The sequence below is a fragment of the Dermochelys coriacea genome, chromosome 18 (genome assembly GCF_009764565.3).
Source record: "Dermochelys coriacea isolate rDerCor1 chromosome 18, rDerCor1.pri.v4, whole genome shotgun sequence".
In the NCBI taxonomy this organism is placed as follows: domain Eukaryota; kingdom Metazoa; phylum Chordata; order Testudines; family Dermochelyidae; genus Dermochelys; species Dermochelys coriacea.
The window spans coordinates 10804874-10817590 of NC_050085.1; the positions used below are offsets into that span (position 1 = coordinate 10804874).

The following is a 12717-nucleotide window of genomic DNA, read 5'->3' on the forward strand; positions in this document are numbered from 1 at the left end:
ACAAACAGCTATTTTATTAAAAAGAAAATGTATTTTCTTTAAATATAAGGTCTGGAAAATAAATTTTAATGTTTACAAAGCCAGAGGAAAAAAAATCTAAATAGTGTAGGAGATTGCTAGTCTGACACTATATTAGAAAGGGACTGTCATGTTAAAACTCCTATTTAACAAACAATGACTTACTTGTGTTATCAAAAGTTTAGATTATAACAAAGAAAGAATTTTTTAATGCCACTTTACTTTTTTACCATTGATGCTATTTATTTGCAATGGCTATGTTAAGTGAAGCACACAAAGTAAGCTAATTAGCTTCACGTTCTGGTTCTGTTCCATTAGCAGTATGTTTGCATTGCAAACCCTGGTAGGGAATGTTTACTTCTAAACAAAAGGACTATTTTAATTGAAACAGTCCATTTTCAGGACATTTTCAAACTATTACTATTAGCTTTGGTAATATTTTTTTAAAACCACAATTTGGGGCATGAACTACACAATAATCTCTTGGAAAATGGAAGAGAAGTATTGCAAGTCAAAAATCTATTCAATATGAGGTAATTTGTTAATGTTATAGAACATGTGTATTACGACAAAATTATAATATAATTTACACATCACACAAGGATGAAGATAGGTAACAGATGCGTTCCTTTACCAGTACAATTACAAGTTGTCTATTATTTATGAGTATAAGGTTAGAAACTGTCTTACTGTACTTAATATCATACTATCAGTAGTAATATTGAGCTAAAATATGGTTAGCAAGAAATGTATTAGAAAATATTTATAGCTAGCTACTGTTTATATGATTTACTATTATTTTGGGGTTAAAGTGGCTGGGGGGAGGTGTTTAACCCCTATTTTGATATTCTGAAATATCCACCTACACAGACCACTTGCCAACTATTAGGAAGATAGGATTTTAGCAGAAATGTAAAGCAAATAATCCCCAGCAAGTTCTTTCCTTTATTTTGTTTTATTAAAAACCTCTTTTAGTAACATATTGTCTTCCTTTAGTCTCCTGAGTTTTCTACTGCTGTACATGTGTATCTTGCTCCAGACTGGATTATAGTTTAGATTTTTTTTTTTTTTTAATATTTATATTCAGCAGCCCATAGTATGTTCCAAAGCACTTGTAATGACAGCATCCATCACCGACATAGTACGTGTTCTTAAAAACAATAGCATCTGTGGTTATGGTTCAGATCAACATAAGCATGGGTTAATGGAACTCTTAGTAATTCACAATAATTAACGTATTATGATCAAAGACCCCTGAGTTCCTAACATTACGTATGAAAATAAACACGCATTAAAGGTGGAATTTTCAAGAGTGCTATAGAAAATACTCCCCACGCTCAAAATTACAACATGGGCCAGCAATAATCAGAGTGTGATTTCATAACACCCACATCATCTTCCTACCAAATAAAACTAGAAACAAATGTTTGAGCTACACATTTACTCTTTCCTACATCTAGAAAGAGAGCATTCCACAGTTTCAGGCTCTCAGTGGAGCAGGGCCTGCCTCCCATCCCCTTGAGAACTGAGAATGTGCCAATCGCAACTGCCAGGAACTGGAACCTGGAAACTGGACAGCAGTCAGTTCCTCCAGTAGATTGGTCCTATATTTAAGATTTTGCATATTAGTAGTCATATCTCAAAGCACATTTGTGGAATGACAGGCAATCAGCACAGTTCCTAAAGCATGAAAGTAATCAATACTTGTAGATAAGTGCTCTTGAAGTTGTGTAGATATATAATGCAGGTTGCAACTACCAAAAGTGGCTGTCCAGGGAAATTCCAAACAAAAAGCATATTTGTAACTTAGCCAAACTTAGGATCATTTTGGAACAATCTGGGTCCAAAAGAAAAGGAAACGTGTGAATATCTTGGAGGGGAAGAAAACATACGCTACCACGTACAGCTCAAAGTAAAAAAAAAAAAAAAAAAAATTTTTTTTTTAAATGTACGCCTAAGTTGCTACACTTACCAAACTTCCTAGGGTAAACCACATTAAATGATCAAGGGAGATTCTGCAGACGTCCCCGGCCCACCACCAATACTTCATATGGTCGGGGTTGAGCTTTAACCAGCATCTTTAATCAACTCGGAAACATTGGCCAGGTAGCAGTACAGTGCTACAGTGAAATTACTGTGATCTGAAGTGATGATAAAATAGATCTGGGTTTCTTCAGCCTCCTGAGGAAGCCAAAGACCATGCAGCCTTATCACTTGCAGATCAAATCATAACTTGGTTTCCTGGATATTGACTCAAATTTGGTAGAAGATTTAAAGGTGATCAATCTTCCGTAACAGCAAAACAAAATCAACTCCTTTATTTTAAAAGATAAGTCCTATGTTACTCACTTTCCATTTTTCTTCCAGCGCTAAAAGAAGCGCTTTCTTGTGTTCTCTTTCCAGCAACTTCTCCCTTACTTCATCAAATTCTTCTTGCTTTTCTGGTGCACCAATTAAGTGGAGCTTTGAGATAGATATCACCCAGGGATCCGCATGTGGGCGATAAAAGGGTATCTGGAGTGTTATTTTGCCAATGAAACCTAGAATCACCAAGATAAAACATTTTTAGAATCCTACATAGGTACACTGTTATACTCTATGTAAAGGAAAAAGGTGTATTATTGCAATGTTAAAACAGAATTTGTTTGCCATAAATTCAGATTACGTAATTTGTCCAATAATTTGACACTTAGCTGCAAATTCTTATTTTAAGATCAGTTCCAGCTATGACTTGTTACTAAAAAGAGATCTTAAAAAAGACTCACCAGTGTACGAAATGCTTCATACTTGTAGCAGGAACTAACAAAATGAATAATTCCTGTAGAGAACACCTGTCACACACACAGGCACAAATACATACCTGCTTTTACTTCAAATGGCAACTCCAGTTCCTTCAAGGCATCTTTCTTTAATGGTAGGTTTTCCAGTTCAACCGCACCTGCAGGAGGAAGAGAAATAATCTGTTGAGCAAAACTACGTTAAAGGCTGCTTGTCTGAGGATTATGAACTTAATACCAATAAGTTTTTTCTTTAAAACTAATAAAAATAAATAAAGTGGGATAAAAATTCTATTTCATGAGCAAAGCAAATCTATCATTTTGAAGAATGGGGAAATTAGATGTGATATTTAATATTTTGTAATGATTTTTAAATGCCATCTGCCAGAGTTATTTGATATGGTCACAGGGTATATTTCAGGGTACTTAATCTGAACTTCTCCATCAACAGCAAAGTATCTGGAAGGCAATTTAAAACAAAAAACAAAAAAAAAACCCACCAATCAAATGTTTTCTGGAAATTACAAAAATATACACACAAGATGATTTTAAACAAGGACACGTTTTCAAAACAAAACAAGACAGAAACTTTGACATTAGAATGTAGAAAAGAAAAAAAAATAGGATTGTTGTCCTAAAATGTCCCGATAAAATTACAAGTGGGACAATAAGCAGATGAATGGAAATTGATTTTTTTAGTTTTTGTAAACATACGCACAGTATATCACAATAGCATGGTATAAATAAATAGTTCCCATAGCAAAGGAAAACGCATAAAATCCCAACATGCAACAACAGTTTAAACTGTAGCACCCTTGGCCTCTATATTTCCATAGCAGGCAAACATATTTTTATGAAAAGTAGATATATTTATATATGTATATATTTATACAGCAGATATATTTAACTCATATTTCATTTTTACACTTTCATATTTACAATTCCTTATCGCTTGAGTAGGCCCAGATGAGAACTGTGGCCTCTTTCCTCCTTCTTAGCATTCAATTACTATTTCAAGAAAGGCTGCCCCTTTCAAATATGTAAATTTATCTATCACACAGGGAAGAAAAACAGACTCTTGAAATGTTGCTTCATACTCAGGAAAGGGGAGGATTTTAGCAATAACAACAATGAAATGCATTAAAAATAAACAGGATGAAGGAGAGGAAGCAAAGGAGAGAAGAAGGAACAAATGATGGCATGAAGAAGCAGGAGGATAAAATGGCATATGGAAAATTCATTGTAAGAAACCTGTTTAGAGCCTGGGTCCTTACATTCATTATTCAGGTTAAACTCCTTCTAGCTTCAGTAGCGTTTCATCTGAGTGAGGAGTACAAGACTGGGCCCTTACAAGAAAACATGGCCGCATACTGAAAACCTGAGGCCAAATCCCATAATCTGTTAAATGCACACAACTTTCATTGACTTCAGTAGGTAATGCAGAATATAAATCTTGTTTTTTTGTTAGGAGGAGAAGAATTACAGGAGATGTCTGAAATAAGTTTTTTCTTTAAAACTAATAAAAATAAATAAAGTGGGATAAAAATTCTATTTCATGAGCAAAGCAAATCTATCATTTTAAAGAATGGGGAAATTAGATGTGATATTTAATATTTTGTAATGATTTTTTAAATGCCATCTGCCAGAGTTATTTGATATGGTCACAGGGTATATTTCAAGTTACTTAATCTGAACTTCTCCATCAACAGCAAAATATCTGGAAGGCAATTTAAAAAAAAACAAAAAACCCCACCAATCAAATGTTTTCTGGAAATTACAAAAATACACACACAAGATGATTTTAAACAAGTAAAGAAGTTGACAGACCCTAAGAATCTATTCCATGAAATCCTAAAGTTTGTAGTCTCTGATGGTCAGGAAATATACTTCATACACTGAAGGAACTTTATGTGACTACATTTTTATTGCTTCAGTATTTATTATTTTTATTGTCATAGCACCCAAAAGCTCCAATCAGGATGAAGGCTACCCTGTGCTAAGCACTGTACAAATACGCAAGAGGACTCTGTAAACTCTTCAGGGCAGAGGCAATATAATGCATACTTCTATTTGTTTCTCACCCATCAGTCCTATCCCTGTACCTGATAATAAGAATAAAGCTCAAGGCTGGTCCAACCAAGAGTCAAAAAGAGCTTAACACTGTACACTGACAGTCAGCCAAAATTCCATCCTAGAACTATTTCTTTAAATAACCAACAGTCAAAACTGGCTCCTTGCAGTGTAAAAAATTTCTTCTCAAAACAAGTGAAGGTGAGGGACTACATTATGTAACTCAGTCAAGACTTTTTTTTTTTTTTTTTTAATCATGAGTTATTACCCCACCTTTCATGAGTGAATCAGTGAGTATTCAAATAAGTTCTCACCATTACCTGTTATGTACCTTCTAAAGTGTGAGAAGAAATTTCACAAACATGCACACACAAACTATCATTGCAACTACGTACTGAAAACTAAAGCAACTATTAAGATGCCTATATTCCATCCAAGCTTCTCTCCAAATCTCTTCCCTCGTTCACCCTGAATATGCTATCAAAAGCATCTCTATCTGCTTGATACAACTTGCCAATTAACATTTGGTAAGTACTATTTCTCACCTTCAAAATTCTCCTGAAATCCCTGTTCCATAGAGCACCCCAGATAAAGAGATCACATGCCACACTGTTGGCTTTACTGATTTTCAAAAATTAAACGAATAACCCATATCATCAACTGGACTCATGTATGCTCTTTGATATATGTTCTGTAAAAATACTTTAAATATTTTACTAAATATCTTGAGAATACAATGGTTTCCTGAAACACTCGCTATTGCCATGTGATATTTAAAGGAACGCCAGTTTAAAAAAAAATATCAGATCTACACTGTTGCAAGCAACCCCTATGATTACTGTAACAAATAGATTAAACAAAATATTATTTCCTTCTATTTTGTCAACTTCTTTACTTGAAACACATGCACAGTGGGCAAGTGCATAGTCACTTTCACCGTTCATGGATGATGCATAACATTTGCAAGGCTCTGAAAGAGGTTCCTTATTAATAGCAGCAGCAGCAGCAGCAGCAAAACTGAAAATGAAACAAAAGAGGCAGCAGACAAGTGTGTGCAAACATATTAAGGGTGTGCTTGGGCACATTTGGAGCTGTTGTTCTGGGGTGTTCCCAGAAGACCCTTCAAAACATCAAGAATAGAGAAGAACAGAAAACCCATATAGATTTTATTACAGATTTCAAAAGCAAACCCTCAGTACACACTAATAGGGTGCATTATCAGGAAATCATTTTTTTCATTAGTCTATTTAAAAAAAATTAAGCTGGCAGTAACCCTTTAAGGAGCACCTCTCCTTGGAAAGCAGGAAGATTTACTCACTATTTTTGTTTTAATTGTATATTTTTATTTATGTCAATTTATTACTACAATATAAGAACAAGTGCTATTCAGTAAGACAAATGTAAAATATATTCAATATATGTATTCCGGCTTTCAGTGAATACAAAATCATTCTATCAATACAATTCTTAAAATATAAAACAGAGATGCATCAAACAGTGCTAATAACTCTTACCTTTCAGAAGAGCTACTGAGAGTTGGTCTGTATTCAGGTTATTGACATATTTGCCCAAATAGGTGTTGAGGACCCAGGCTACCAGTCCCTCTAACATGACTGTATCCTGGGAGGGGTGGCTAAGACTCTGTGGTCATCCTCTGTTCCATAGTTCAGTTGTATTCTGTTTTAAATGCAAAAGGGAAACATGTCTAAGAGATATACTACGTGCTCTCAAACCATTTCCCACTCTCCAACATACAGAAATTGAGACACAATTGCAAACAATTTTCACTTTAATCATCCCATCCCAAAGGCACTGGAAAATTAATATTAAGTACAAGATGCTTTCCTAGAGCAGCTGCTTAAAAAAATGTAAGAATTTTGCTATGTACAGCTACTTTTAATTACCCTGTTAATCCTAGGTCAGAGCATAGCACAATGAAGTTACTATTTGAACTGATTTTATTTATACAATATTAGACAGTATGATCTCCCATAATACCACCTCACCTGCTGCAATCTTTACTGCTGTAGACTGCACTACGTTTTTTGAAACCTTTTCCTCACTGAGATTTGTAGTGCTTTAGTGATTAAAAACACTAAGCAGAGTGACCTAGTGAATAGAGCACTGGACCACAGCTCAGGAGACTTGGGTTTTATTCCCATCTCTGCTGCTAGCCTGCCGAGTGACCTTGAGCAAATCACTTCATTTCTCTGTGCCTTAGCTTCCCCATCTGTGAAATGGGAATAATGATACTGACCTGTCTCTTAAAGTGCTTTGAGATCTAATGATCAAAGCATTATACAAGATCATATTATGGAAGTATAACCTCTACTCATAGAATCATCATACAAAAATTAATTTGCATCTTTCATATTGCAGCACTGTCCTATTTTGAAGCAATAAAAGACAAGATACCACATTGTTCTCTCTGTCTTCAGGGAGGAAGGAGACTGAAAATAAGCAGTTCTGGATGCAGGTTAATGTGCTGTCTCTGTACCTCTTCCTCAATTCCCATAGGAAACCCCTCCACTAGTACTCCATAAGGTCTGGATTCTTCAACTTTGGAAATTATGGTCCGGAGTGGAGGGTGGCCACACTCTGTGACAGTGTTCTCTCCCCAATTTTTTACGTACGGCTTCATACCATGTCTATCACTGCTATCTGAGTTTACGTGCATGCACACGCTCATACCTACCCCAAAACTTATTTTAGTTCACATTAATGCTGAGCTGGTCAATATTACTTGCTATCCCCACTCCATTGAGTGTAAGACTCCCTGAACAAGATTCCCAGGAACAGCAGCTAGCAAGAGAAGTCCTTGCAGCACTGCTCTGTGAAGAGGCTGGAAATGACTGGGAGGAGCCAATGCCCATGTTCTGTGAATCTCAGGGACTCTACAGATCAGGTTTTCTGGGAAAAGAAGTGAGCCAAACTTCCAGCCCTTTCCATTATACAAAGAGTGAAACCCAAGCTCCCTGAAAGAAGAGTGCACTGGAAACTCCAAAAGTGAAAACTGATGGATTTCCTGTCCCCTAAAAAGCAGTTACTTTTGTAGAAGGTAATCTGTCCTTAGAACAGGAAAAAATGGGTAATTTCATCCTAACTTTTATTTAGCTCTATATACAGGATGCAAATATAAGCATGTGCCTTCTTACACTTCTATACACTAAATATTTATACCCTAAAAAAAAATCTAGTGATACATTATACACCTTTAGTAGTTTCAGTCTGAAAAATGTATGTTGTATTTATTTTGTTAGTCTCTTAAGCTCTCTGACCAACATGTAATCATGTTGCCCAGGTCCAGCTGATTGAAACTTGATAATCAATTCTACTGATGGTGCACACAAAGGAGTGGAATCCAGCTCCCTCTCTCTGAGAGAGGCTGGGATGATTTAGTTGGGGATTGGTCCTGCTTTGAGCAGGGGGTTGGACTAGATGACCTCCTGAGGTCCCTTCCAACTCTGATATTCTATGATTCTATGTTCATAAAATAAGAAGCCACTTGACCATGCTGGGATGCCAGCACCCATTGCTGAAAATAATCTAGTGCCATTAATCTTGCCTTAGTGGATGTGAATTGAAAGAGTAGCGTGTATGCATGGAAAGCTTAACTCAACTTTTGCTAACAAAGGCCCCAATTCTACAAGTTGATTCATGTCGGAGGATCCTCACACCCCGTGAAGTCAATGGGTACAATGAACCAGTAGAGATCTACCTGTGTGGATCAGCTTCCAGGACAGGGCCTTTAATTCTATTTCTTTGTGGCACTCTTATAAACACTTGCAAAACAAGTTACTTAGTTTTAATTTCTTATCTGCTCAGGTTCCATAAGCTCAGATAATACAGACAGCTAGCATGATCTTACAGTTTTTAAAGGGATACTGTCAAGATTCTAAAGATAAAATACACATACTTTGACAATTATCAGAGGGGTAGCCATGTTAGTCTGGATCGGTGAAAGCAGCAAAGAGTCCTGTGGCATCTTATAGACTAACAGACATATTGGAGCATAAGCTTTCGTGGGTGAATACCCACTTCGTCGGATGCATGTTGTATTCACCCACAAAAGCTTATGCTCCAATACGTCTGTTAGTCTATGAGGTGCCAGAGGACTCTTTACCACTTATATTTTTTACCCTCACAATCTTTACCAAACATTTATATTTCAATCCGTGCTGTTGCCAGAAAATAAAAATTTATGCCTCACTGTGCTCTCATTAACTTCAATGGGAGCAGGACCAAGCACTTACCTAAACATTGGCAAACAAAGGGTGAATACACAGCATGATGTGTAAAAAATACTATACATACCCCTGTTTTATTAATTGTGTGTCTGGGGGCACATGATTTTCCCCAAAGCAACATGAATCAATTTTTTAAAACGTGGAGTTGCAGGTGGTAGAAAGTGAAAAAGATACTTTTCATAAAAAAGCAGGACAATAAAAGAAAATGATTAATTTGAGGACCACATTGTAATTTTTATATTAAAATTCAGGGTTTTTCCATAGCTAATATGAGTTTTACTTGACTGATGGTTGCAACATGAATGTTTACATTTTTAAAATATCAATAAAACCTTTCTTCTATTAAATCCCGCCTCCAAACATTCAATTTCTCTTGAGCATTAAAAACCCAAACACAGAGTTGTGCTAAGGCTGAAAAGTGAAACTGACTAGAACTAAAAGTTAAACATCTTAAAATAATGCAAAGTAACAAACTATTAAAATATTAACAATATTAAAAAGTCAAGGAGTTCATTATTTAAAATGATCTGATCTTTTGACTTAAAGTGCCTTTAATAGTTTCCATAGGCAAGGCTAGCTACACTCCACAAACTAAAGTCTTGTCTTTTCCACAGCAGATACTGGCATCCACCTTCCACTTTTAGTTGAGATTGAAATTGCAGCTATGACTAACAAAGTAAAAGTTTTAACCCACATGTAAACAATATCCCTATCCTTTCCACTCCACCCTTCAGAGGGAATTGTGGATGCAAAATCAAGATGAAAACCTTGAGACAGCATTAGGATGAACTGGATACGGTATCAAAAAATCAGGACCACATGAAAAGGAAAAGACACATTTCTGCAAGTCATCATACTTGAGTTAAACTCAAGGAAATTCTGACCTTAGTTTAAATTAACTGTGGGAGATGTACAATCTCACTTGCATAAACAAGAGTAAGTAAACATTTATCAGGAAGGGCTGGAGGAGTGGGGACTGCATTAAGACAGGACGGGAGGAGGTGTCAAGAAATCTCATAAACCTCATGATGACTCTTTGGAGAGACGGGGGGGGGGGGGCTTTTAAACCGGTGGCCCAGGCCCTGCAGGGGAGGATTACTGTGGCGAGTGGGCTGGCAGAGCCTGGCCCCTGGCAAAGGCAGGCCCACGGGAAGGGCGGTCTTAGTGCAGGGTCCAGGGATTACTGGGGGGGCTGACACCTTGCTGGACTCTGGCCACACAGTCCGAGGGGGGAGGGCGGGTGGGGTCACTGCCTGGGGAACAGGCAGAAATAAACCCCTAGGAAAAGCGGGGTGCTACTGGCACGAGGCAGGGAAAGGTCACCTTGCGAAGAGCACAGCTGGGGCTGCCCCAGGGGTCCCTGTAAGGGCGCTCGGGTGGGTGCTTGGGGGAGGGGGGCAGCTGGAGGGAGGGGGTAAGGGGGGGGCAGGGGTGCCAGGGCCCTCGCAAGGGAGCCAGAGGCTCACAGCCAGGGCCAGACCCCGCGGGGAGGTGGGGGGGGGGGTCACTCTGAGAGCCAGGCCCCCGGGGTGGGGTGGGGTGGGGGGGGTCGCTCTGTGAGGGCCAGGCCCCTGGGGAGCTAAGGGGGAGGGGACCCGGGCTGTGGGAAAGGTCACGCTCTGAGGGCGGGGACCCAGGTTGGGGGGGGTCATTCCCTGAGGACCAGGTGTCGGGGGGGGGGGGGTCACTCACAGGGACAGGAGCCCAGGCAGGCAGCGTCCCCCGCTCCCCGAAGCCGTTGGCGGCGGCGCCTCCCCTCCCCCCCCCGCAGGTACCTGCCTCGCTCCCGGTCCCCTCAATGGCGCTCGTGCAGCAGGGCCTGCGAGTGAGTGAGCCGGAGCCTGCGCCAATCGAGCCGGAGCTAACGGATGGGGCCGCCTGCCTGCAGAGTGCCGAGCAATCGATCGTCGTCCCCTCCCCCCGGGCCTGGCGGAACGTTCCAGGGAAGATCAGGGTTGGAAGGGGCCTCAGCAGGTCATCTAGCCCCCCCCCCGCTCAAAGCAGGACCCATCCCCCATTGCAGCCCCCCCGCTCCCCAAATGGCCCCCTCAAGGATTGAACTCACAAGGCTGGGCAATGCTCAAACCGCTGAGCTCCCCCTCCCCCCTTTTGAGCCCAGCCAGACCCCTGTAAAGAAACACCTGCCCCGCGGCAGCCCCTTGGAGCCCGGCCGCTGCCCAATGAGCCTTGTGCCTCGCCCTGGCCGCTCACCACCGTGCACTGCAGTAAGGTGGGGAGGGGAGGGGTGCAGCCCACGGGGGGGGGCACCCACTGCAATGCCACCACCACCCAGCATTCAGACATCATAGAGTCAACAACCCCCCCCCCCCCATCATCATCAGACTGGCTTCAAAATAATGAGATTTTAGACCATAATAGCGAGGGTTGTTGGTTTATTTTTCTCTTTGGTTTTTGAGCCCTACCGTTTCCCCTTTTCAAGCTTGTCTCCCACTCAGAAGGGTAACAATGCTCTGATTTTTAAGTGAAAGCGCGAGAGTCTGATGCTATCACATGAAAATGGGAAAGGACTGCCTAGGAAGGAGTACGGTGGAAAGAGATCTTGGGGTCATAGTGGATCACAAACTTAATGAGAGTCAACAGTGTGAAGCTGTTGCAAAAAAAAAAAAAAAAAAAAAAAAAGCAAACATCATCCTGGGGTGCATTAGCAGGAGTATTGTAAACATGACAAGAGAAGTAATTCTTCTGCTCTACTCCGTGCTGATTAAGCCTCAACTGGAGTATTGTGTCCAGTTCTGGGCACCACATTTCAAGAAAGGTGTGAACAAATTAGAGAAAGTCCAGAGAACAGCAATAAAAATGATAAAAGGTCTAAAAAACATGACCTCTGAGGGAAGATTGACAAAATTGGGTTTGTTTAGTCTGGAGAAGAGAAGACTGAAAGGAAACATGATAACAGTTTTCAAGTACATAAAAGGTTACAAGGAGAAGGGAGAAAAATTGTTCTTAACCTCTGAGGATAGGACAAGAAGCAATGGGCTTAAATTGCAGCAAGGGTGGTTTAGGTTGGACATCAGAGAAAACTTCCTGTCAGGGTGGTTAAGCACTGGAATAAATTGCATAAGTAGGTTGTAGAATCTCCATCATTGGGGATTTTTAAGAGCAGGTGGGACAAACACTTGCCAGGGATGGTCTAGATAATACCTAGTCCTGCCTTGAGTGCAAGGACTGGACTAGATGACTTCTCGAGGTCCCTTCCAGTTCTATGATTTTATGACTCCAGCAGCTGGCACATGAAAGAAAATAAATATTGCAAGACTTGTGATTAAATCACAAGAGGCAGCAACTCTGGCAGTAGGTGCACACCCACGCAATAGGAACACACCCAGTACAACCACTAAATATGCACCAGAGCCATATACCCATTTCACATGAGTGGTATATCATTGTGTGTGTAATAGAGATGTTCATCAATGAGCATAACCGGGGAACCACCTACATTTCAAGGACCAAGGATACCTATGGAAAATGCAGGGTAAATTTTACTTGTACGGGAGGCCACCACACAATGTGATACAATTTAAAAAGTGTGTGAAACTATGTTTTTTGCTTCAAAACATTTTCAGCATGTTAAAATGTTCCTTAAT

General features: G+C 39.7%; 1 protein-coding gene across 1 annotated transcript in view; it reads right to left on the reverse strand.

The window, feature by feature from the left end:
• The window catches only part of VPS13D (vacuolar protein sorting 13 homolog D), a 195712-nt gene extending 184690 nt beyond the window's left edge, over nucleotides 1-11022 (reverse strand). Inside the window, 4 exon segments of the mRNA XM_038377201.2 lie at nucleotides 2368-2558; nucleotides 2879-2956; nucleotides 6380-6542; nucleotides 10888-11022. Coding sequence (XP_038233129.1) covers nucleotides 2368-2558; nucleotides 2879-2956; nucleotides 6380-6476 — 366 coding nt within the window. The 5' untranslated portion in view covers nucleotides 6477-6542; nucleotides 10888-11022.
• Nucleotides 11023-12717: the final 1695 nt, after the last annotated feature.